Consider the following 27339-nt stretch of genomic DNA (forward strand, 5'->3'; position numbering starts at 1 on the left):
CAGGTTGTACTCATGATGAGCAAGCAATAAGATAGTGAAATCCTCTGCTGAGAGTGGCATCTATCCTCTCTTTCCTGACAAGGCTGCATTTGCATCCTCTGTGAAGCTTATCATGGAAAGAACAATGAAAGGTACAGAGTTTTTGAACCCTCGACAGACAGGTTTTCTGGGAGCAGAGTTGCCAGTGTTGGGTGCATTGCATATTAAAGACAAAATGCATCTGATGATGGGAAAGCTGCTACATGTCTTGGGTTGGACCAGTGTCCTTTCTCAGGCATAAGTCCTTATATCTGGTCGTGTACAGTCTATTTTCAATTAGCATCACATCAAATGCATTAGGTATGTCCATCAGGTAACCACTAAGGTGCTGTATCTACTCAAGCAAGCTGCCTATTGGGATTACTGCAAGGAGATTAAAAGTCCATCTGAATCAATGGAGCTGAAGCTGAAACATTTACAAACTGCACCCTAATTCAAGTTTTGGTTAAGTGTCATGGAAGCTGAAATTCTCATGTAATGCTGTGTGCATTCATTAAGAGAAGGTGATTTTCACACTGTATTTACAATCATAATCACATGATTGCGCATACTATGTGAATTATGTGGCTGGTTCCATGTTCTTGATCAAACAAATTATGCATGTTGGCCACCACCTGCATGTAATGGATATGAGGCAGATTCTTACAAAGCACCCAGGGGTGTTTGCTGAATTCATGACGGGAAATTTTTTATGCAGAAATCTGCTAGAAAGTTCAGCCTGATTGCTAAAGATCAAGCACATGGACAGTGTAGCAAGAGCCTGCAGGAACATGGGGTGCAACAGGACTGGATGAGAACCCAGAAGCACTGACCTTGTTTATACTGACCTGTCCTGAATGTGCACAGATTGTTGGGGAGATTTCAGCATGCTGAAATCTCCCCAACAATCTGGACAAACAGTCCATATCCACAGCTCATCATTGGGCAGGGCATAGTTTACAAGTTATTTATCAAGAAGGATGGGCTTTCATTTACAAATGTAGTTGAACAGATGGGAAATCCATTCCTAAGAGCAGACAAGGAGCTTCTTGCATGATACATAAAATGTCATGAAACAGGCAGTTGTTGATTCCCAATGTAATGTCAAAGAAGCTGGTGAATGACCTACACAAATCATGTGTACTGTAAATGAAAGACTTGAAAAACATTCATTTCCAGTAACTGATACTATCAAGTGAAATAACTCATGTTCACTGACTGCCTTAATGCAAATCCAAGAAAAGGCAAATACTGTGGCATACAGCAACACAACATCTTTAATTACACAGCTACCCCTGTCATTCCAGTCATGCCCTGATGCAAGCGCAACAGATTTCTTCCAATACACAAATCAAAGAGAGTCTCCTAGCTGTGCTACTACAGAGGTATATTAATATCTGGAATAAAGTCTGGCAATCTTCAATGTATCAGTGCACCAGCTTGTTGAGAAAATTGTTCCAAGTCACATTGTGGTGTTGAATATGGCTGCAGTTATTCACATGCTATTCACGACAAAGACAAAAAAATGAGCATGTAACACTACATATTTTGTTTATGCAAGCTCAGATAAAAAGCGGTACCCATGCATTAATACTATATAAGATACTTATCCTGAGGAAAATAACCTGAAGGCACTAGCATAACAATTTTGTAGAAAAGGTCCACAAATAAGAATTAGTGATGGAAGCACAAATATTCCAAGGAATGACTGGAATGGCTTCAAGAAAAGTGAAGAAAACAAGAGAGAACTTTTCTAATTCATCAGTAGATGTATTGTTAAACATGATATAGGAGAAAAACTCCTGCTGAGTGCCTTTGACAGGCTACTATCCAACAGGTACTGTGATGTTATAAATCTGCAACCATGTAATCATGCTGACCCAAACACCAGAATCTTTATTCTCTTGTCACGTTCAGCACAGGATATTCAAGCTACAACATATATACACACAGTTGATGTTGCAACATTGACAGTCTGCCTTTTTTATACCACCGGTTTTTCAGAGCTGTGAATAGGCTTTGGCACTGAAAAAAAGTTTCATGAAATTGCAGTTCATGACGTTCAAGTCTTGGTCAGGCAACATCTTTGACACTTCCCTATTCCACGCCTTAACATGTTGTGATACCTCTTCACATTTTCATGGATGTAGTAAGAAGACAGCTTGGTCAGCATGGAATGAAACCCCAGACATCACTGAAATACCAGTGGCTCAGAGAAGTGATCCACCCCTCATAAAACAAGGGCTTCACATGCAAAGGACTGAATGCTTTGTTGTACTAATTTACAAAAAAGGGTGTAGTGCAGCTGGTGTTAATGAAGCAAGGCATCATCTTATCACAATCTGATCAGATCTTTGGAAAATATTCCACCAACCTAAGCTGCATTCATACAACATATTAAGCAGACACTTCTGCAGGCATGCCTTGTTTTTGGAATCAAGTGATGCTGGCTCTACCATGGTTCTACAGAATATTGCTGACTTTACTACTGTAGTTGGGGCTGGTTGAAGGATGACACAGGTGGATGGCAACCACTGCGGAACACACATCCCATACTTTTGAGGTGTGGTTGCCTCAAGCCGTGCAGGATGGTGTAAGTGTAATTCTGCTGGTTGGAGATGCACTAGCCTTTGGAAGTGTGAAATTTGTTGCAAAAGGAGTGATGTGTAAATAGGAACAAAGTAGCAGTGCTAGTAGCAGGAAAATATAGATATTCGTAAATACCTATGGTTTGTGTGTAAGTTGAGTGGGGGTTAGTTGTACAGTAGTAGAATAGATATGTAGACTTTTACCATTAGTTACATTCTTTATCATGAAAATATTTTAATTTTATTAATGTTTCAGATACACCCCAGCTGCATTTGCAAAGAGTATATCAGTTATACATTTTATGTTATTAATTTCTAAACAACAATGAATGACATTGTCTTGTGATGTCTGCTGGGGCATCAATTCTTTATAATAGGGTTAGCACTCGAAAGTTACCATTTATCTTATTTACAACCTGAATGTTCATAAATTTACAGTTAGCAGGATTTTCTGTTATCTAACTCTAATATATGTCTGTAAGCTTACAGAGCAAATAGCAAAACTGTATAAGTGCCACCTACATGACGATATGTAAAACATGAAGTTATTTTTTAACATATGATTATAAAAATATTTGAATACTGTATCTTTGGAAAACAAAAACTTGAAAACTGATCTTTCCATGATTATAGCCCTTTTTTAATGTAGTATATATTCAGTTTTCTCAATGGATGGCAGCCATTTTTTATTTAGACATTATACAGATCCAGGCCACCTTTATCTTGGCGCCTATGAAAAATCAGTAACATAATATGAAAGGAACATATGAGGGAAATTTGGTTCTTTTGCCAAAATCTGAACCAAACAGCCACTGTGTTTCCTTAACAGCCCTGACTGCATTGTTGTTTCCAGATGTTATATTAGTGTTGAAAATAATGCAAATATTTTATGTGGAGTTGTCATTGAGTAGTCTGTTCCATGAAATTAATTTCCTCTTTTATTTTGTAAGGTAACCAGTGGGGCTAATAAAAACATCACACAAGGCAGTGCTACAATGCAGGTGTTACATGAAGATACAGATTTACCAGTTATGAACTTATCCTTGACAGTTGAATATCCAGCAAAGATATACACCAGAATGTAAGTTGTCACTAATCAGGGCTAATAGCAAGTAATGAAAGTGCCATGTATAGATGTTCATATGTTCAGTGTCAGTTGAAGGTCTTTTTAGCTGTTTTGAAGTAAGGAATCTCTATGTAAAAGTATGCAGAGAAGGTACCATGGTCTGAGTTTTGAGACATTATGCAATGTGTACTGTATAGGGTTGGGACTTTCCATCTAGACCTTGTCTTATATTACAGTCATTTTTGGTGGTATTGGTACACAAACATAGATAATAAATGTTTGATGAAATTTTTACAGTAGACATTAATATATCTTTGAGATTATCAGTATGAAGAGATTCTGTGAGAAGTTTCTGGAGATTACGTATGTAGCATAATACATTTATATGGTAATGTTGCATCTTGGGTCAAGTTTATATGTACTGTATAAAGAAACAGCCAGCTACAATCATGCTGCAACCATTCGGAGTTTGTTTCTTCCTGTTTTCATTTCATATTACCCAGTCACAGACTTGTCACTTGTCACCCTTAATTTATTGGGTATGATTGTTGACAGTTATTGTATGGAGGTGAAATAGATAATGACGACTTTTGTATTTATAAATTCTTGACACGAATTGAAATGACTTTCATATTTAGTGTAACGGCATCTTAAGCAGCAAATTTGACGTAACCATTACTTAGAGAACATGTTACTGTAGTGTACTTAACAGATAATGGTGGAAAATGTACTTTTTACATAGCTGCAAGTTAAACTTATGTTTTGGCTGAGGTCATTTATAATACATTAGTGTATTTCATGCTTTCAATAATTGTGCTATATTTGAGAAGCAATTTTCAAGCAATAAATCCTTTTTATGGGCTAAATGGCATTGTTGTCTTCAGTATGGCCTTTTAAAAATATTTATTTCCAACTTGAGTTTATTATACTGATCTCCAGGGATGAAGTCCGATTGATCTTCAGTATTGGGCACCTGGAGGCGTCGATGGCTGAACCATTCGAGGTTGAGTTACTGATGTATCTTCCTTATGGAAATTACCTAAACTTCACTAGATATGATGCTGTGGGAATCCAACCTAGACAAGTTTATTTCCCTCCAGACATAACCCGTCTTATTACTAAGGTCAGTGATTTGCATGACTCTTGCATTGTAAAGTGTGCTTCGAAAGAAAATGCAGTTTTCAGAATATAACCATTACCCAGTTAGAAGACATGTACAGTATAGAACTTAGCTTTTTATTGTGTTTGTCTTGAATATACGGTATTTATTTTATGAGATTTCATGATTCTGTGAGCTTTTAGTTTATCATCTACTTGGGGTGAGGATGACAATGTTTGGTATACATTTTAATATATCTGGTGCTTCTAAATTTTTTATGTGAGTAATAACAATATTTAAATTTAAACAAATGAGTATGACTTATGGAAAATATTCATTACATTTATGGCTTGAAATAATAACCATTTCTCCATGTTGCTAGCCTTATCAGAATTATATAAATACTGTGAGTATTTCATAAATTTTTGGCTATTTAAATCTATCTCTTCAGTTTGGTCCAGTTCGGTTCTTCGATACTTCTGTGGTGTCATATTATTTCAAGGTAAACCCGGATAACAACAGGCATTTTGGTTTGCGCACTTATAACTTGACAATCCCATACATCATTACCATCAAACTTGCTCAGCGCTTCAACATCGAGGGATATGAGTTAGTGGAGAGAAGTACTCTGTTAAAATTCTTGTATAAATAAATATTTATCTTTATAGTTTCCTGTCTCATGCATTTTTACTCTGGGATCTAAATAAGTTGTTCCAGGTCACTAGGCTTTTAATGCATGTTTCTGTTAGCATTCAGTGAAGATATTACTTTGTAGTAATCAGGACAATTACTGTTAATAATAGTAGTTCCATAATTTAAAATTTTATATATAGTTACCAAGTAATTACATAGCTGTTAGTTTCTACTTTAACGGCAGCTTTAGAATTGAAAATTTTTGGTAGCACTCTTTTGTTTTGGTACAGGTAAATGCCCCGCCCACTGCTGGGGAAGTACAGGTACAACATAGTTGAAGAGCTCAGTTCGTTTCTGCCGATCAGTGACCATACATCGGTTGTTCAGCAGCTTTGTTTTTTGAAGTTCAGGAGTTTTCACCAGATGGTTTTGATTGTTTTTGAAGGATTTGGTGAAGTATTCTTTGATTTGGTAGCCTCTGCACTATATTTTCATAGCTTAGCTTTTGTGAATTTTTGACTTAATATGTCAGACTTGAGTGTGACTAGTAACCGGTATTGCAGTAAGGGCTGTAGTACTAGGTTAACCTCCTCTAAATATGACGCGCATTTAGTATGTTATCATTGCCGAGGACAAGTGTGTTCTCCTGACTTGACGTGCAAAGAATGTAGGGACTGGGATGAAGTAAAATGGAGAATTTTGACCAGCCATTTAGATAAATTAGAGAGGGATGGGCATAGAAAGGCAGCTGCTAGAGCTGAAGCTAGAGCTTCAGTGTCCTCTACTCCGAAATTGGTCCTTTCGACACCTGTGACCTCTTGCTCACCTGTTCCTGCTTCTCTTGCTCTCCTTAAAACTCCTTTCCCTGGCCTCCTTCCCTCTGAACCTAGTGCCATTGCCAGTCTCGAGGCTCAGATAGATAAAAAATCTGATGCATTAGGAGCTTCCGTTAGAGTCCTTTTAGATAAGGCAAGTGTTGATCCCAGTGCAAGTGTTGGTGCAAGTGCTAGTTCTAGTGTTGTGTCAGTGGAGGGGCTGGCTTCTCATCCCACCGATGCTCCTAGATGAAGGTCTTTGCCAAACTCCCCTGCGCTTGGGAGGAGGCAAACTGTAAGTCCAAGGGAGGTCGGTGGAACTTGCCCACGAGTAGTTGCTCCCTCAATCGAACCTGTAGCTACTTTCCAGGTTTCAGTAGCCAAACGCTGGAAAGGTGTACCAGTGGACCACACCTTGTCCTCCAGTGGTTCTGATTCTGGGCTCAAAGGGTGCGGTTGGCAGTTTCAGGATTCCTCTAGACCTTTGAAGAGGCACGTCTTGGATGAACAGCCATTGATTCCTTGTAAGCGCCAAAAGGATCAAGAGCCCTCATACAACCATTGGGACGATAGAGAGCTCCCATTGGATACTGAGCTCCCAGTGGCTTGTAAGCACCCATTGGCTCCCAACTGCCAATTGGCTCATAAGTGTACAAAGGGATCAACTTCTCCCATGGGATCAGAGCTCCCAGTGACTTATAAGCATGCATTGGGATCAGTGGGCATAGTAGCTCCTGACATCCCATTGGCTTCCAGTTCTTGTCCAGTGTTAGATTGCGTGTCTGAGGGTTCTTCTGACTCAGACATTCCTATTTCAGTGGGTCAACCTGTTTTGGCGCCTTCTGTTAAACTTCAAAGACTGTACCCTCTTCTCCTATCGCTGAACGCCCAAAGGTGACCCTAGTACCGGCTCCTCAAGATCCTTCATTGCACCCCATCCATCAGCGATTGGATAATATCTTGGAGCTTCTGAAGAAACCTTCGTCTTCTCCTCAGAAACCGGAGGAACCACATCAGGACTTGGTGCTATCCGTTATTTTGCCAGCAGAAGAGGAACCTGAAGAAGAACAGCCTTCATCTTCTTGCACATACCTGTTAAACTACTTTCTGTTCTGCTTTCCTCTGTACTTTTCCACCGCGGCTCAGTAAACTTCTGAAGATGGCTCTCTCGATTTCCTCCAAGAAAGTGTTGTCGGGTATTGACGCCTGGTTGTCTGAGAAGAGAGAGTTGGGCAAAGCAGTATTTTGCTCTTCTCCTTCACGCCTGTCGAAGAGGAAGTATGTGTTTTATGTGACTGGGGAAGCACCCTCCTTGGGAGTTTCTGCCTCCTCTCTAGGAGACTTCTCCAGCTTCATTGATCCTGCTCGTAGATCGGCCTTCGACATGACGAAGATTATGTTTTTTCCTCTGAGCTCGACCACTTGGTGAAAGACACATACAAAGTATTCGTGATCTTCAGTTTCCTTGACTGGATGGTGGGCGCTTTAACGCAGAAGATTGAGGATTGTTCTCTACAGGATAATTTGGCTGCAGACTGGCTCAGGGTTCTTTCTTGCGCCAATAAGGCGATCAGAGATGGGGCGCAAGAATTAGCTGCTCTCTTTTCTACAGGTATGTTAAAGAAAAGAAAAACTTGGTGCTCATTCTCCACCAAAGGAGTGACTCCGTCCCAGAGATCCTCTCTTCTTTTCACTCCGTTGGACAAAAGCAGTCTTTTCCCTCGGGCAACAGTGGAACGAGTAGCTACAGAACTTCAGAAGAAGGCTACACATGATCTTCTTGCTCAATCAACCGAACGACCAAAGGATTCAAGCTGTGCCCCTTCGGTATCGTTTAATCCTCATCCATTCTCTCCTCTTCAGCCACAGCCCTTTCAAGGTAGCAGAGGAAGAGCTCCCTCTCGCCCACACACGAGCCCAAGATCTGTCCATCCCGTTGCAAAGAAATCTTCCTCTAAACCAGCCTCTAGCAAGTGAGACTCCGCAGAGTCCTTTGTCTCCCAGTGGGTGCCAGATTCCTACATTTTTGGAAGCAGTGGGAAGCCAGATCAGTAGAGCCATGAGTACTTCAAGTACAGTACTCAAAGAAGGATACTCTATCCCCTTCAAGGAGAAATCTCCTTTGACGTCCTTTCCCATTGCCTTAATGGCGTACTCAAAAGGCTCGGAGAGGTTTTTAGCCCTCTCAAAGGAAGTTGCAGCGCTTCTCAAGAAGAGAGCGATGAGGAAATGGAAGACTTATCATTGGAGGTGTTTTACAACCGCCTTTTCGTAATCCCCAAGACATCGGGGGGTTGGAGACCGGTCCTGGATGTAAGCACTCTGAACTTCTTCGTTCAAACCACGAAGTTTAAGATGTAGACAAACAAATCAGTTCTCGCTACAATTGATCAAGGAGAGTGGATGGTCTCCATAGACATGAGAGATGCTTACTTTCATATCCCAATACACCAAGATTCCAGGAAATTTCTGAGATTTGTATTCCAGGACAAGGTTTTCCAATTTCGAGCTCTGTGCTTCGGATTGTCCACAGCCCCTCAAATCTTTACCAGACTACTCGCCCTTCTATCACAATGGCTTCACCTGTTGGGCATGAAAGTATGCTTGTACAGTATCTGGACGAGTGGCTCCTACAATTGTCATCCCAGAAGAAATGTACAGAGGACCTTCTCTCAAAACTCTGCAGTTAGCCCAGGATTTGGGCATTTTAATCAACCAAGAAAAGTCCCCACTAGTCCGTTCTCAATCAGTAGTGTGTTTGGGGATGAGGATAGACTCTCGGACCTTTTGGGCTTTTCCCTCAGACACGAGAGTGCAGTCGTGCACCCAGACGATCTGTCACTTTCTGAATCATCAGTCCTGCTCTGCCAACGATTGGATGAGCCTTCTAGGAACCCTCTCCTCCATTGAGATGTTCGTACCATTGGGGAGACTGCATGCGAGGCCTTTACAGTTCTTCATAAAGGCCAGTTTGGAGCAGGAAGACTCCCGTATTCCTTTCTATTCCCCATCACTCAGGAATAAAGGAGGATCTTAGGTGGTGGCTGGAAGAAGGAAAGTCTCTCATAGGAAAGTCTCTATTTCATCCGAGCCCGAGCCTAACATTATTCTGAGACTCATCAGATCTGGGTTGGGGAGCAGTTAGGATGTCTGGAAGTTTTAGGAACGTGGTCTCTACAAGAGAGGAAACTTCATATAAACCTGAAAGAGTTGAAGGCATTTCAACATTTTGCTGCAGCAACTCTTGGCACTTCAACATTTTACTGCAGTGACTCTTGGCACTTCAACATTTTGCTGCAGTGACTCTTGGCACTTCAACATTTTGCTGCAGTGACTCTTGGCACTTCAACATTTTACTGCAGTGACTCTTGGCACTTCAACATTTTGCTGCAGTGACTCTTGGCACTTCAACATTTTACTGCAGTGACTCTTGGCACTTCAACATTTTGCTGCAGTGACTCACGACGCAGTGGCCGCAGTACATTCCGACAACACGACTGCTCTAGCATATATCCGGAACCTGGGAGGAACACACTCCTTTTCGCTGTGCAAAGAAGCCAGAAATCTCCTTGTATGGGCTCACAACAACAATACTCAGATCCCCACTGCTTTGTTCAGGGCAAGTAGAGTGTATTAGTGGGCGAGTTAAGGCGTTGCAAGCAGGTTCTACCCATGGAATGGTCGCTGAATCCACAGGTGTGCACCAACCTGTGGAAACGGTGGGGAAAACCATGGGTAGACTTGTTTGCAATGTCCAGGAACCATCGCCTCCCTCTGCTCCTTCCACAGAGGAAAGATCTGCTCAGACAACCTCATTTCAACCAGCTTCATCAAGGTTTGTCTACTCTCACTCTGACAGGCTTCAGACTGTCAAGAAGCTTGTCAGAGTGAAAGGGTTTTCAAGAGAGGTTGTGAATGCTATTGCGAGATGTAGACATGAATCTTCTTCCAAGCTCTTCCAAGCTAAGTGGGCAGTATTTCGCAGGTGGTTTAAGGAACATAACATCTCTTCTTCTTTTACCTCTGTAGCCCAACTAGCTGAATTTTTACTCTACCTGAGGTCTTCCCGGGGCCTATCGACGTTTACAATCAAGAGCTACAGATCTATACTAAATTCGGTGTTCAAGCATAGAGGTTGGACATTTCCTCTAACCCAGACATTTCTGACTTGGTTAAATCCTTTGACACCACGAAAGAAACGGAAATCGCAATTCCCAGTGTCTTGGAACCTAAATGTAGTGCTACATTGGTTATCAGGCCCTCCTTTTGAACCAATTCACATGTCTTCTTTTAGAGACTTATCCAGGAAGACTCTATTTTTATAGCCTTAGCCACAGCAAAATGAGTCAGAGAGCTGCAGCCTCAGGATAAACAAGTCGGTTTTTCCCAAGAGACTGCAGTATGCACGTACATTCTAGGTTTCTTAGCTAAAAACGAGAACCCTTCTTACCCATGGCCTCGTTCTTTTTCCATTCGGAGCCGTATGGAACTTGTGGGACCTTCGGATCAAGAGAGAGTGTTGTGCCTAGTGAGAGCATTGAGGTATTACCTCGAGAGAACCAAGAATATCAGAGGGGATTTTCGTAATCTCTGGTGCTCGGTTAAGAATCCTTTGCGCCCTATCTCCAAGAATGCTATTTCATTCTTTTTGCAAGACATTATTGTGGAATCTCACTTGGGGATTCAAGAAGAGGGTGTATCGTTGTTAATGGTAAAGGCCCATGAAGTAGCCACATTGTTGGCTTTCAAACACAATCTTTCTCTGTCTACGATTATCCATTCGACTTGTTGGAAGTGTCGCTCGGTCCACGCCAACCATTATTTACATGATGTCGAGACAGTTTTCGAGAACTACAGTACGCTTGGTCCGTTCTCTGCAGCTGGCGTGGCACTAGGGAATGAGAGGTAGGAGTGGTCCTTCTATTTTCCTGTCTCCTAGCCTTGTTTAAGGTTGTTGAGTTTTGGGAAGCCTGGGGGTACTTGGTACCTGGCGTATCCTCTGATCTGTGTTTTTTACAGTTGGGTAATAAGTTTTTAATTAATGTTCAGGTAATATTGTTTTTTATGGTCATGTTGGTTAGTGTATGTTCATGCCTAGGGCAAGGGCAGTTATTCTGTTTAGCTTTGTCAAGTCGTAGGAGCACTCCCTGACCACAAAGCTCCCACTGAAGTAGGGTCAATTCCTGACATTACTGGTCATGTCCCTGTGGGCGGAGATGAGCAACGACCGAGAGGTAGTACCTTCCTGCTCTTGCTCTCTCCCCAGGTACCAGGTAAGGTTACAAGAAGCATTACCACAATGCCAGCTTTTTATGTATTTCAAATGTGGGATTCAGCTATGTAATTACTTGGTAAGTTACATATATAAAAATATTTTTATGAAAAAAAAATGTTTTATGTATACTCACCAAGTAATTACATGATCGGAACCCATCCCTCCTCCCCACACATGGACATAGAGCATAAACGAACCGAGCTCTTCAGCTATGTTGTACCAGTACTTCCCCGGAATGGGCAGGGCACTTAGTTGCACCAAAACAAAAGAGTGCTACCGCGAATTTTCAATTCTAAAGCTGCCGTTAAAGTAGAAACTAATAGCTATGTAATTACTTGGTACTGTAAGTATATATAAAGCCTTATTTTATTATAAAAATGTCTTATTTATTATCATCTCTGATCTTTTGTCTCAAGATAATTGCCTTGATACTTTCCTCATTTAGCTTGAATCCTTACATAAAAGACAAAAAATAGAAAACTAACTGCATGATATATATGTACAGGCACTTGACATACATTTAGAGGTATAAAGGTGAATTCTCATTAAACCACATTGAAAAACTCAACTTTCTGGTTTTTCCAGGCGTTTCCCAGACAACGATACTGGTCGACTACCTCCAGTGATCAGTCATATTAGGGTCACCATTGATACTCCAAGTTAGTACCCATCTGAAGTTAGAATTACTGTTGGGTATTCTGGAAGAGTTTTGGAGTCCTCTTTGTTCAAGCCTTTAACATTTATGTTTTGTCCAAGGAAAGCTTATATATAACTTCAGTACTCATTCATTTTTATAAATAGATAAGACATTGCTTAGCATTCTCTAGGATGTTCATTGGATGTCACAGATATAGCGGCTGAGAATTTCCTTAACAATTTGAGATTTCAGATAATTTCAAGTGGTGTCATTAACTTATCAAGATTAAAAATGCCTATATAGCATTGGACAGAATTTCCATTTATGGATCTCAGGACATGTCAGTACTGTATACAGTACAGTAGAACCCCGGTCCTTGACCATATCATAACTCGACATAATCAGATTTCGACATGAAATGTCAAGTAAATTTTGCATCAGAGCTCGAAAAAGCTGGAACCCGACATGATTTTTGCAAATAGTGTTTCGTGTTTCAGTCAGTTGGTGTTGTTCCCACATGTCGTTTAAACCCCACTCAACTCTGCTTCGAGTGTTTTAATCTATTTCCTTAGTTTTTGTGGCTTTTTGTACTGTATTTTGGTAAAAACATGGGTCCCATGAAATACAATACGGTATTGTATTTCAGTATTCCAGTAGACTGTATGAGATTCACCATACATACTACTGTATGTAAACAATGTTTGTGTTACTGTGACAGGCCACCAGGGCAGCGCTATGGTTTGTTTACATCCACTCATGGCAAATGCTGAAAGGCAAACTGCTGACGTATAGTAAGCAATTTTTTGTAAGTTTGTGATAACAGACAATTTGGCCTGTTTTCAATATTTTATTAATTTACTGTAATAATTAGGCTTGTTTTTCAATGTTTTATTATTAGCAACAATTTTTGTGCCTACCCAGTACAGTACAGTGCCTAGCTTAGCCTAGGACGCCTCGGTCTCCCATCAGTAATATGGCTGCATTGGACATGGAGCATTTGGGTAATTTTATTAACATTAAGAGTACAAGGATTTATTAGCTATTTTTGCTTTATCTAATACTGCATTCATGTTGTGTTGTGCTCACTTACCTTCAGACAAGAAATGTCTAGCCTTTCTTGTGCTGAAATTTAATTGGCTTCTCAAAGGGTGAAATTGTAGTCATTTAAATGCATATTCTGCTTACTCACATTTATAAAATAATGATTGTAATTGTGGATCATAAAAAGAATTAGGATTTTTTATTTTTGGTTGAATATCTCTTCCAGTATGTTGCTTTCATTTTAATTGTCAAGGTGTAGTGAATTAAAATTTGTCCAAAGTAGTAATGGTATTAAATGCTAGAAATCTCTGATTCAGTAAAAAAAAAAAGCTGTGTATAGCAAACTTTAATCTATATAACTGGAATATTTGTATGCCCAAGCTCTCCCTATAATGACAGTGTTCTCCACTGCATTGTAGATAAAATAGTTCTCTTTTCATAGGATACCATTTTTTAAAAATTTTATTGCTTTAAAGAAACACAGAATTCAAGTATCCAGGGACGAATCTTATCTTACATTGGTTTGTTAATCTGTACAGAGAACAATCAGTAAATTATTGGGTGTTCTATTTATTAACTACCCTGGCTAAAATTGAGCTCTGTTTCCAGTGTGCTCCGATGACATACTTCTCAGTAACTCAGCTATATTTCCTGATTGCTTGTTCACTGCGTCATCTGTCTTGAACAGCAGTTTTCCACCTCATTTTGCTAGGGTTACAAGTAAGTATCAGTGTTCCATTTTCTTGAGTGATCAAGAATATCCTACTGCTAGGCCTTCTTAGTGCATGTCCAATAAGTGAGAACTACTGTATTAGACAGGTCATTTGTACACCATCACTGATCATAGAGATGAAATTAAATGTTTTTGTAGACTTTATTCATAAACTCCAAGTACTGCCATGGCCTCTTTTTCAGTGGAGAGTGCCCAAGGAACAAAAAGTTTTCATAGGCACAAATTTTCTTTTGAGGGAAAGTGTGCTAATGAAGAAAAATGTGGGGTTTTAATTTTTCCATTCTTCTGTATAATTAAGAAGTCTCTTAACTATCGGATATGAAATATGGAAATGAAGAAATTGTTGGATTTTGTCTATGAAGTTAACATTTTCAAATACAGTATTTTATTATTACTAAAAATTCATAGCATGGTACTGTGTTTTTTAGGTGTTGTCATGTTTTACATTAAGGAATAATGTGTTATTGCTCTAAAAGATCAGATACATGTATACCAAAGTAATAGCTATGTTATTTGGAGAAATTTAATTCAATTATGACTCTCTCTCTCTCTCTCTCTCTCTCTCTCTCTCTCTCTCTCTCTCTCTCTCTCTCTCTCTCTCTCTCTCTCTCTAGACCCTGTATTTCTCAGTGATTGTGCTGTTAGACAATTCCACTGTTGTTTTCTTTACTTTGTCTTACAGCCAGTTTATTGCATTCTGTAATTTTCATACATAAAAGTCCATGCATATATATCATAACATTTACCAGCACCATTCTTGATTGTTTTATGGAAAAGTTTACTTGAAATTTTTCACTAGAATCTTAATGCTTCTATCATTTCCAAGTTTTGGAAGCATATCATTCTTTTGTCCAGTTCAAAGAATTTTGGAAAGTTTAGCCCTTCCTTTTCTTATGGTTGCCATCTTGTAATTGTTCTTAACATTAAATTAATAGTCAAAATCACTTGCAAACATGCATTTTTAACACTTGTATGGATCATGAAAAGTTACACATAAATGATGTTTCTCTGATCCACTTAACTCTAATGGCTCTTACTCATCAGTCTTTCTTTGATGTTGACTTTTTATAATCATTCATTTATTTTTTTTAGGTATGACTCCGTGGGTTCCCAGATATTCTGGCAGCAGGGAGTATTTAGAGGTGGACCTTGTTAACCTTCATGTAATTGCAAAGATCTTAAGTAAAAGCCCTGTAGATTTTCTCAGAGTGAAGGAACTGATCATAGCAGCCTCTGTCGATGGTTCAGATTGGGAGGATTATGTCAATGTAAGGACAGGAACATATACTACAAGAAATCTTGACTTTCATTATATATTATGACTTTGACAGAATTTTATCTCATGACAAACAATATAAATAATGTAAGGATATCTGGAAAGAAAGGGTGACAGCTATTGCTAAAAGACACAATCTAAACTAAAACTCATTCATGTTACTCTATCTGCCCTGAGAACTGTTGTATTAGCAAAGTGTACAATTGATGTACAACGTATGTAGTTTTATTTACTATACTTGTGTCTCAGTCATGGCTGAACAGCACTAAGAATGTATATAGCATAGTATGAAAGTATTTTGCATTCAGATAGCATGTAAATTATCTGTTTAGAATTGACCGAGGACTGTCAGAACAGCAGTGCTGTCTTACTGATTAAAATTCTTATGGTAATTGAATGTTTTTTAAATATTCTAAATGATGTGTTTTTGTAAAGACATTTCTGGTAAAGCGTCTTGGCAGCTTGAATATTGGTTATGGATTTCATTGGTCCCTTACTGTAAAGAATGTACTTGCTTTTGTTGCCCATTTAAATGGTAAACCTTTAACCAAAGTTGTATTACATAGAAGGTACTTAATATAGAGGAGTATTAGAGGGTCTTTTGAATGCAATACCTGTATGAAGAAATTAATTGTATCGTCTCTCAATATGCTCTCCCACACACATCAAGATTTAGATATACTCTTTTTCTGTTCAGATCAGCCTTCCTGTTATAGTATAGAAATACTGATATTAGTAGCCAACAGCTTTCAAGAAATTTCCATCCAAGTTGGGGCTAACTGTCATGTTTTAATTCTTACATAATTGAATTGTTATATTGTTGTCATGTGATGTAGTGTACAGTTTTAGAATTTTGAGATTGTTGATGAAATGTAAAATTATATGCAAAATATTATTTGTTCCTGTGGCAATACAAACTATTACATTTCATTTAGAAACATCCTTCTAAGCTAGAGTTAGAAACGGTTGTTGAATTTGGTAACAAGGTCATTGACTGATGATTATACAGTACGAGGAGAATGAGGGAATACCCCTCACTCACCTACTGTCACCAAGCACTTTTCGCTTGACCATTATCATGTGAGAATGTCATGTTTTTATATGAGTTTTTTATTTTTGAATTTTCATGTGAGTTTTTAATTTTTGAGAAATATCTTTTTCAGAGGTCTGAAAGGTGTTAGTATGGAACCTTCATCTCGTCATCCTTTTTTTTTAGGTGAATCCCCAGCTGGTTAAAATTTTATGGTTCTTTCAGTTTCACCAGTGTTGACATTGTAGGGGAGAATTTTACTGCTGCTGGGAGATGTTTTCGAAAAAGAGGTAGTCTTCAAGTGTTAGCCTACCACTTCCCCCCACCCTGCTGTAGCCTTCAAGTATAGCCTATCACTTCCTCCTTACTACAGCTAGGAAGTTTGGGTTTACTTCTGACAGTTCCTCTATTGAGAAACACTTGCTGGGATTGTATTGCAGTGCTTGTGTATACACACTGTTCACCTGTAAATACAATAATTGGAAAAGGCACAGAACCAAATTGCTTTCCCATTGTATATGGGGAGAGTGTCAACACATGCACAGTTAAGTCAGTGCTACCTCCTCCCATTTGTCAGTGTATATATAGTTGATGGACTGTACTCATATAGACTGCAGTTTTGTGTGCAGCAGATCCCCTTGTACAGTACTTACGAGTGCTGGTTGAATCTGTTTGTATGTGATCATTTTACGTTCAAGTCTGCTAATGGTTTGCCACAGACCTAGAGTTTTTTTTTAACACGATTACGCTTTTTTTGCTGTTTTGAGTGCCCAGAGTTAGCCTACACATTTCCTGAAGCTTGTGTAGTGCTGTTTGCACTATGGTTCTCAGTAGTATGATGCTCATGAGATGTTTTAGTGTGTTTCTAGCACCTGCATGCTAGTGCACACTGAATGTGATACAGCAGTAGTTTGGTTTGGTTTTTATTTATCATACAATAGTCCCAAGACTACTTTCATCAACCAGTGTTTTTGAAACCCTCACATGGGTAAAACACCCGTAGCTAAACCTTCGGGGGTGGCTTTAGTCCTGCCATATCTTGGACAGAGACCTCCTATGCTCTGGGAAAAGTTTAATTTCACATCCAAGCAGCAGACAGAATACCTGAGTTTACTCATAGACTTGGTGGAAACACCTTAGGTAGAACCTTTGTAACCCTGCATGTATTGTTCTACAGACTCCCAGGTCCCAGTTGGAGCACCCACAACTTGCTGCCTCTGTAATAGTGAGGTCCAAAGATCACAAGCATGCAGCTAGTGGGGCAGGCTTTTCTTCCCTACTTTACTGTAAGTACATCTGGTTGAGCCAACACTATTCATGCCTGTAAACATGCCATATCCAGGATTTTGCATGTGCCCATTGCAGCAGTGAGGGTCATGTCTGACTTGTAAGCAAACTCAGGGAGGTATCAGCACTGATTTCTATCCAGGCAGGAACAACCAGCTCACTTGGGCAGGTTGTCCTTAAGCACTGTCACTTTGAAAAAAATTGTTCCACACAGGTAGATCCATTGGCCCTCACTTCACTGATGATTAAGCATCACAAGGCAGCTCCATGTGACCTCTCCTCTCAACTCACAGTGATGAGATGATGGAAACCTGTTGGCAGGAGTATTTCTGAACTCTCCTCCTTCCAGATGCAGCAGTTCTCAAATGCACTGAAGGAGGGCCGAGGTGCACACCTGAAAAGTTTTTGTTTTGGCTGTGGGTGCAGGACACACCTCATCTCCATATCAACATTCTGGAAATGCAGGCAGGCAGCAAGTTACTCAGTAAAAGTTGATAGGTCCCTTGGTAATGCTGCTATGCAACATCACAACTGTAGTGGCATATTCTGAAGTAAAAAGGGGCCAGTCTCTAACCACCTTTGCAAGTTGGCTTTGCAGATGCATGAGTGGATGGACACCACACCAACAAGCTGTCAACCATTCTTTAGAGGTGGAGCATTCTGGCACACCATCTCGGTTGGTGGGACTGAGTTGTCCTTTCTCATGTGGAAAGGAAACTGTTTGAACTCTGAGGTTCTTCAGTACTGCACTTTATTTTGCTGCCAGGCAGAACAGAAACTTTTCAGGATTCTGTTCTCCCATTCTAGTTACCTGGGTGGTGATGAAAGTCACATTCCAGTAACCCTGGGGCAATCTGGAAGTTAAGCTTCTGCCATGCAACCTGCTTTTGTTGGATGATCAACAGGTTGATCATGGATTTGGGATAATCCTGGCTGCTCCTTGTGGTCTTTTTTTGGATTGTGTTTAGTAGGCTGTGGGCTTACTCATTCACCTTTGCTGAAACAAGCTCCTGTCAGTCTCTACCATAAGGCTTCCATATGGCTTTAACTCAGCTGTAGGCCAGGTTTTCAGCCTGAAGAGCTTGGATCTCCCTCCTTTGGAAAGTTATGTATGATCATGATGAGTTTCGAACATTATTGTTCCTTTTTGAGAGCTTTGTTTTCCCATGTGGAATGTGACCCTGCCCTCCACAACCTAACCCAGCTGCCTTTGAGGCCTTGGGTGAAGCCTTTGACTAAGAGCCCACTCTGCTAGCTTAGTTTTGGCACAGCTTGTCAAGGAGTTACTTGGACATCTTGTCTGGCTCTTGGAAGGTTGGGGTCTCCCTCTTTTTCTTTGGTTCCTGAGTTTGTGGCAAACACTCAGTAATTGGAAGTTCATTATGGGGGATTTTCAAGTTCTTTGACCCCTTCCCTCCAAGACTTCAAAAGTTATTAACTGGCTGGGGAGCTTTTTGTGCCTGATGCAAAGCTCCATGGATACTGCCTGAATAGGCCCTGGGATCTTTGGCCAGAATGTCATTGCCCTTTTGTTAGATCAGGCAAGCAATAGAAGGTGGTGTCAGGAACACCCTTTCTTTTCTGGCTTTGTGAGGTATCATGAGCTTATGACTCCTCCAAGAAGGATGTCATTCACATTACTCCTGCGAGAGCCCTAGAAATCAAAGGTGTTGGACCATCCCTAGCATTTCAGAGAAACTTTCCAGTTTTCCAGTTAGTGAGGGCAAGTGTCTCATGTGAAAAGCAGCCTTTAGCACATTCTACCTGAGGGATGTCGACAAGTCCTTGGACTTTTTTTTTTTTTTCCTGGAAACCTTTGGTAACTGCTCACAACTTGTGAAGGTACCCAGTTTGGTTTGGACAAACAAGTATGTCATGTCACCTGAGTGCTTTCACTCAGTTAAAGTCTGGGGTAGGAAGGCAAAGTGAGTGGACTCCCTTTCTTCCCTTCCTCCCTCCTCCAAAGTGAGTGGACTCCCTTTCTTCCCCTCCTCCTTCCTAGAGCAGCATCTAGTCAAAGTATTTGCTGGGACAGGCTACATACAGGCAGTTATGCTATGAGCACCCAGTCTTATGGAACTGTCTTTGAGATGCATCTCCCTCTGTCACCAGCTGGTGTTGCCAGAATTAGCTGCCTTTCAACTTTATTCCCCTTAAGGGGGATATCAGAGTTCTCCTGTCCTTTCCTTACTTGAGCGAGGCTCTTAATATATACCCTCACGCAGGCCCAGAGCCCTACTGCTCTGTCATCCTATGTGCCAGACCAAGGAGGAGGTTACAGGAGTCATTGCGTCCCCTGCTAACTTTTTGCAACTGGGAGCATGGCAATTTTGGATGGGTTCAGCTCCTGTCAGTTGTCAGAGATGACCTTCCATCTAAGGAGTAAGCCTCCTATATAATATACAATGGTTTATATTTTGTGGGAACAAGCACCAAAATTTAAAAAGTAATTTGGATTTTCCCTAGGTATACAAACCTGAGCCATTTACCATACTCCAACCTCAACCAACAAACTCTGTCCCTAAGGCTGAAGGAAAAGTGCTTGGTGACAGCAGGTGAGTGAGGGGGTGTTTCCCTACTCACCCCCATAACCATCAGTCATTACCTTATTAAGAAGTTAAATGACCATATCCAGCACACACAGAAAGGATACTCCTGTATAAAAGGCTCTGGTTTATATGCTTAGGAAAAAAACCAAATTACAGTACTCATAAAAATTTTCTTTATTGCATTTACAATTTTGTTTTCACAGATGACACTACCTGATGTGACTGGGCTGACAGAAGTTGTGTTTACCAAGAGTCTCACTGGTAGATACTTCAGGTATGTTTTAAGAATTGCCTGTGCAGACAGTTAATGTACTGATTCTAATTCCCGAGAATGATTTAATTTGGACAAAGATATAGGGACATTTCTGTAATCCACCAGAATTATTAGGTGGTTTCCTCTGTATGGCTGATAAACACTACAGTCAGTCCCCAGTTATTGGCGGGGTTCCGTTCCCGACAGCGTGACAATAACCGAAAATCGGCGATAACGGCACTGATTCCTGGTTATTGGTGCCAATAACCGGTGATCAGCACTGCCGATAACCAGCGATCAGTGCCGATAACCGGTTATCAGCGATGATAACCGGAAATGGGTGTCAAAAATATGGTTATCTTCGTCGCTAGACAAGGGCCGTAAAACTGGATCGCTGATAACCAATGCTGCCAATAACCGGGGACTGCCTGTATTCATGTTCTGTGGCATTTATGATTAATATCTGCATTTTATTTATTAATTTTTACTGCTTACTCTTAGTGATTGTGTTACACACATACACTTATGTGAATGCTCATCCTTTATATGTAAATACTGTATATGTACTTAATTATACCCTGTTTTTTTGGTGAAATGTACATCAGTAATTATTAATGAATGTGTTTTAGAACTTATTCCATTGTTGTTGCTAATCTTGATTATCTCATAGGCCCCTGGACTTAATTATTTACTTCATGTCATTCAAGGAAGTTCAAAGATATGTTGCAAAAACTACTTTTCTTCTTGATTACGTGTAATGTCATGACCAGTGTCGTATTTGATATACGATGAAAAAACGAATTTTATATTATGCTTCACATTAATTTAATTTGTAGATACTTTGAATACTTTACTGTATAAAAATACTTATTTAAATGAGCATGTAGACCTACACTTGATTATAAATGCGTAGAGCACCTGGGGAACCTGTAGATAAAATAAATGCTGTTACAGAACAGCCATTAAATAGTGTTAATGTAAAATATAAATATGGATAGAAATAAAAACTGTAAGCTCTAAGACAGAATAAAAGCTAAAGCTCTAGTAATATAAATAAATACAACCAATAGAAAGCCAACTAGAAGATTAGTAAATACTCAAGTAGAAGTGATTGCTGAAGTTAATATGAACATTGCTTCTTTGAGCTACTGTGGAGGATAGCATCATCACCTCAAGGTTGTGCGATGCAAAGGTCTTTGTGGAATTCTGACACTCATGTCTTTCCTTTGTCTTATCTTCGTCGTACAGTTCAGATCCAAGTAGGTTTAGGCTTTCCACATCTTTTGGAGTGCACAAGATACTGCACAAGGTAACGTCACACAGTATCTGATCAGTGCAACACTTGCCCTTGCTAAAACCTCTGATTTATGTCTAAACATTTTATCAGTGTCTTTCAACAGAGTATGGAGAATTAGTATACTTAATATTTTCATCTTGACTGATATGAGTGCATCCAGTCAGGTCACCTTTCCTTTCTACCTTAGCTAAAACTTCCAGTTCCTAAATATCATGCTTTGTTTCGTCATTCCTTATTCTACAAAATGGTTAAGGATGATGCCTCCCTTGTAGTAAATAAATTGAAATACAGTAATATTGATACATATGTAAATGCAGTTATGTATATGTTTCAAAGGTCACTGCTGTGATCCAGGTGCTCTTTTTTGTATTGAATGTTTTTCCTTTTTACTAGTCACGTGACTGCATATAATGATTTTTCCTAGCAGGTTTAAGCAAAATGCATAGTGTCATTACCTTATTTTGTATTGTGTAATGGAGCAGTAACAGAAATAAGTGCTCTAAACGTGGTTGTGTTATTATTTTGGAAAAATATTTCTGTAAGAAATTTCTATGGAACTGTTGCAAAAATATTATTCACAGATTTCCTAGGTGTCACTTTGCCATACTTAAGATATTGAAAATGCCAGTAAATATGAGTCCAAATAAGTAACACATCCTCTTTCCAGGATCTACATTGTTTCATCCTATGGAAGTGGCAGACCTGTAGGCCTCCTCTTTGACTTTCGGGGTTGTCCATTATCAATTGTCAAAAATTCATCTGCTGTTTGTGCGAATGTAACACTCCCAGTGACATCAGATGCAGGTATTGTCGTAAAATGGGTCTCAGTGTATCTACCTTTTGGAATACATACAGTGATAATTCATTGTGTGACAGCAAATAGTCAACATGAGCTACAGAATATTATATACCTCATTCTGTCATAACAGATTTTGTCATGTGAAAGGGAAAGTTGTAAGAATGTATGTAAATGAAATATCTTTCTCTCTAACATATACCTTATTTTTATTATTATACGTACTCATCTTGCAGCTATTGCGTATTACAAAAAAAAATTGAATGCTATAGCAGAAAGAGTGCTGTTATGATGCCAGATTTATTGAGGCTTTGTATGCCAAGGAAAAAAGTACCAGAGAAGTAAAATATGATTTAAAATAAAGTTTTGGCTTCAGTAGTAGGAGAGGGTTGGAAGTTAGGGACAATCCACATTTTATTTTTTATTTTTTTGTTTTATCAGGATACCAGAGTTGCAGAAGTAATTATTCAACCAAAAACATACTTGTGACTCAATGCAGTGATCAGTATTCTCTGTGAACGACTGCTTTGCAGACAGGAATTGAAATCCAGGATTTTTATTTCGTTTAGTTTTCTCACTTTTCATAAAACTATCTTTGGGAATTCTATAGTTACATATCACCTGAAGCTCAGCCAAGTAGACAGATTTATGAGTCATCTTTGCAATCATAAAATTGTGAACCATCAGATGATAAATGCAAAGCGAGTATACTGTAGTTCAGTTAACAAGATATCCTTATACTTGTGCTATGTGGTGAGGTGGGCATTAGCTAACATTGCCTTTTAAATATAGGTATATGGAAAGCCTTTTGGTTATATAGAGATATTATTATCTCCCTGTGATGGGTAACATGAATGCATACAATTTATATTTCTTTAGACACCAAAGGACGACATTTGGCTGTGGACTCAACGTTGGATGTTGGTGCTTTTTGTGAAAATTCTATTAAATTGTAAGTAATTATTAGTAAATGTGTATTTAGTTAAGCATTCACTGCTTTCCTGTTCTTGAGTTGTTACAACTTGTGTATTCAGTGTAGGTTGTAAACCAACGAGTGCACATTGATTAAATTTTTCTTATATGTACTAATGACGCATCAGCAGAGATTATAAACTAGTATCAGTGAATAGGAATATGTATGTTGATGTAAACAAACATTTGAAATTGCATCACAACCACATTAAACATATCATTGAAATAATAAATTATCTGTTGTGTGGTACATTGATTGTGCAAGTTAGTAATGAGTAAATTTCATCTCTTTGTCCATAAGGAGGTTCAGTTTAACCTGGTTTATAGCCTTCATATGACAATGTTTAATCTGATATTTAAATTAGTTTCATCATGGTTAAAGGACCAGTGAGTAATCAACATGCAACTGTAAATTATTCAGTGAACTGCACTATCCATTTTGATGACCCTTGGGTGCAAGTAAAACTAAGACCTTGCTCTTTTTTATGTCTGTTTTTTATTTCTATAATAATGACTGTAACTTGCTTTTTTGAAGTAGACAGGATAAAAAGACTCACTTACATGACGCTACTTGAATATGTATGTAGAATAACTAAATTTTACAAAAGATATGATTAAGTAACCTTTTTTATTTTATGAATCAAGTGTATCATAGCACTGTAAAGGGTGTGAGGTGTAAACTACACTTGCACATTGCATTGCTCATTCATTAACTTCTACTTACTGAACTCAAAATACAGTATATTTCCATTTCAGTAATTTTGTTCAGTGCCTGTGAGTCAAGATGCTGTCACATGTACAAATTTTTGTCAGCCTCTTGTGTTTCCATGCCACCTAAAATGGCACCTGATGGTACACATCACATCGTTAAAATAATTTCTGCTGTGAACAGACATTTTCAAACTTTAGAGAGCAGTCAGCATGCATTTAAATAAATAAAACTTACTACTACCAATTTCTTAAATAATTATATTTATTAAAACAATATACTTGTGGGACAATTCCGGGCTTTCCTTGCATTTGGCCTAAAACCACTAGCATTACAGGCCACAAAGCTAGCCTATGCTAAAATTCATAATTTTTTACAACAAAGTAAGTAAGGGAATACTTCACTAACAGAATATCTTATAAAATATATCTCTAAGAGCAGGTGTTAACCCTGCTTCTGTTGTACTGAACTAATATACAGTACGTATAGCAGTCACTTGGGAATGTATATGATATGCTGTTCATCCCCCACAGAAATGCTGATCTTTTGCAGCAAGAAGACAAAAGGTGTCATCACATTTGCTGCCACTGTTGGCGTGTTTTGGGTAACTCTAGCACCAAGATGCAGAGATGCCAGAAAATGTGCCCATGTGACAGCATCTTTACAGTCAGGCATAAACTCACGTACCTTAGTTACTCGAATCTTGATGTTATGCTTACCTAAAGATTTTTATGCAATATAACTGCAATTGAAAAATAACATTATATATGTAGGAATTTTTTTTTTTACAAAAACACCTTCAAACCAATTTGAAATGACCTTATTTTCTCTTACTAGGAATGGGAATAAATGTTACATCTCCAGGGATGCTGGAATTGTGTGGAATGCTCTTCCTTATTACATAGAAATTCTTCATGGCTATAATCCCATAACCCATAAACTTTATGCAAGTAATTATCAAAGAAATGTGTATTACTTTAGCACTGATGGTGGGATTCACTGGACTCCAGTACTAGAGGTAAGATGTGTAACAGAGAATATTAATTAAAAGGTATCAATATGTCTTCCCTTTAAATGAAAAAAAAGTAAACATTGAAGCTATGAACCTAGTATACACATGTGTAAGCAGTAACTTTTTTAATATTGTCTTTGACATAACTTGCCATTATATTGTATTTAAAGTCAGTGACTGCAACAATTACAAAAACAGAAGTAAGTCCTCAATTGGCAATTTTAGTGATGGTGTAGTCCCAGTCTTTTCAGTTATCTCTCTCTCTCTCTCATTACATTTAGACAGCCAAAAGTTGTCGTTGTTTCATTTGTAAGTCTTCATATTCATCTGTGTGGTTATTTCTTATTTCATCAGTTTGCAAAACTGTTTTTTATAACCATCTCCACACAAATAAATAGTTACCAACATATTGGTAATCAGTTATAACTGGCATATACATATTTCCATTATGGTGCTGTATTAGCACCAAGTATTATTCTGTATAGCCTTGTGAGCTTCCATGCCCCTATATCAGATTGATGAGTATTTGCCTGGAACTGAATATCCATGTAGCTTAAAAATCATATGATTATGATTAGTCATATTGAGCATTATATGAATGTCATAATGAAACAAATAGTAATAGGTATGTGACTCAAAAGGCCTTGATATTTTTTTATCGCAGTTTAAAGGTATATGAAGAAATTTACTAGTTATCTAATCAATATAAAGTAAGAATGTTTGGTAATTGCTTCTACAGCAAAGAATGTTAAATGTACAGGGATACATCCTAATCTAACCTTCCTTATCCTGACTTGTTTTACTTGATTGGTGGGGCTTTGGAGCACCAGACCTCACTAACTTGACCACAAGTAAAGCCTTTCTGCTTGACTTGAGGTATTGTCATTAGCATATTAGACTAAAGACCACTTGGAAATATTCAGTAATACATATAAACAAATAACTGTCGTGACTTCTGTGTGATGTCTTCATCGTAGTACAGTAATTATTCAATGCTGACAGAAATCATATAGAAGCAGCATTGCACCAGTTAACAAAATAAAAAACCTAAATGTAGGCGGTGGTGCAGGCTCTTCAGGTTTCTGCCCCTAGACAGCCGTCAGCCTCTCACTCCCAGCCTCCACCTCGATGTGTTCGGGTTCAGCCAACACATCAGCCCCTTGTAACACCCCCGTGTGTCTCTGCCTTCCCCACGTGCCTCCGCCGGAGTTTTCTTTGCTTCATACGAAAACCTGAGGAAAGAATTTTCACTAGACTTTTGGCCAGAGGCTCTGACCCTCGTGGTTATCATAGGAGCAGGGAAGCATCCTACTCCTCTCCGAGAAATTGGGAAGGCATACGCTTCAGGGGAGGCAATCAAGCCTCCTCCCTGTAGTATTTCTCATATGGGTGGGAGGCTGTACCATTTTCGGGGCCACTGGAACTTCAGTCCCTGGGCCCAGAGTATAGTTATCAAGGCCCGGGGTGGAGCTGGGCTGTTGTCCCCTTCCCCCAATCAGGTTCAATCAGCCTCCGGCCAGAGTTCTGGGGGTCTTTGTGAATGGCCTGTCAGGCTTTTTCAGTCTGCCAAGAAGTTCCCTTCCACTGGAAAATTTTTCCGGGCGTGTCCCGTTTATTTTCCTTATTCAATGCGGCAAGTCTCGGTTGCTTACAGTCTTGTGGGTTCGGATCCTACTGCTCCGTGGAGCCGTAACCACCTCTATAGACCTTTCCGACGCTTCCTTTCACATCTAGGTTGCAGAAAGGTCCTATCCCTTCTTGGGATTCAGGCTCGGGGAGTAGGCGTACCCCTTCAGGTTCATGCCCTCCTCAATGCAGCTCCAGAGTCTTTGCCAGTTTGAACAATACCGTAGTTCAACAGCTCCGGTATTAGAAGGCTATGCTAGCTGCATATCTAGTTGCCTGGCTCATTTGGGCACCCAGCGTCGGGAATTGCCTGAGGGTGCCGGTCATTATAATCAGTTTTCTAGAGTCTTTGGGCTTCTAAGTAAACAGGAAGGAATCCCACCTGATTCCGGAGGGTAGCCTTCAGTAGTTGTGAATCCAGTGGAAGCGGAAAGAGATAGCAAGGGCGACCTATCATTTCATCAACTCAGGCATACCTCTCGCCGTGCCCAAGAAAAGGTCTTGGGTTCTCTCCAGTTTGCTTCAGTGACGGTTCTCCTTCTGAAGTCAAAGCTGGAGTTTATGACCGGGGTATGGCTGAGTCAGGGACGTGTCTCCCTGATTCCTCCTGTTTGAATAGTGGCCTCC

The 27339-nt window shown here is 39.4% G+C and overlaps 1 protein-coding gene across 2 annotated transcripts in view; it reads left to right on the forward strand.

Annotated features, from left to right (window-relative positions):
• LOC136832808 (uncharacterized) overlaps positions 1–27339 on the forward strand; it is a 348711-nt gene that overhangs the window by 317650 nt on the left and 3722 nt on the right. For both annotated transcript variants that reach the window (XM_067094392.1, XM_067094393.1), the window contains 10 exons: positions 3557–3687; positions 4612–4795; positions 5223–5380; positions 12080–12153; positions 13782–13892; positions 14998–15173; positions 20251–20321; positions 22265–22401; positions 23273–23345; positions 24912–25092. In XM_067094392.1, coding sequence (XP_066950493.1) covers positions 3557–3687; positions 4612–4795; positions 5223–5380; positions 12080–12153; positions 13782–13892; positions 14998–15173; positions 20251–20321; positions 22265–22401; positions 23273–23345; positions 24912–25092 — 1296 coding nt within the window. The remainder of the gene's footprint in view (positions 1–3556; positions 3688–4611; positions 4796–5222; positions 5381–12079; positions 12154–13781; positions 13893–14997; positions 15174–20250; positions 20322–22264; positions 22402–23272; positions 23346–24911; positions 25093–27339) is intronic.

The sequence above is a fragment of the Macrobrachium rosenbergii genome, chromosome 50, assembly GCF_040412425.1.
Source record: "Macrobrachium rosenbergii isolate ZJJX-2024 chromosome 50, ASM4041242v1, whole genome shotgun sequence".
In the NCBI taxonomy this organism is placed as follows: Eukaryota; Metazoa; Arthropoda; class Malacostraca; order Decapoda; family Palaemonidae; genus Macrobrachium; species Macrobrachium rosenbergii.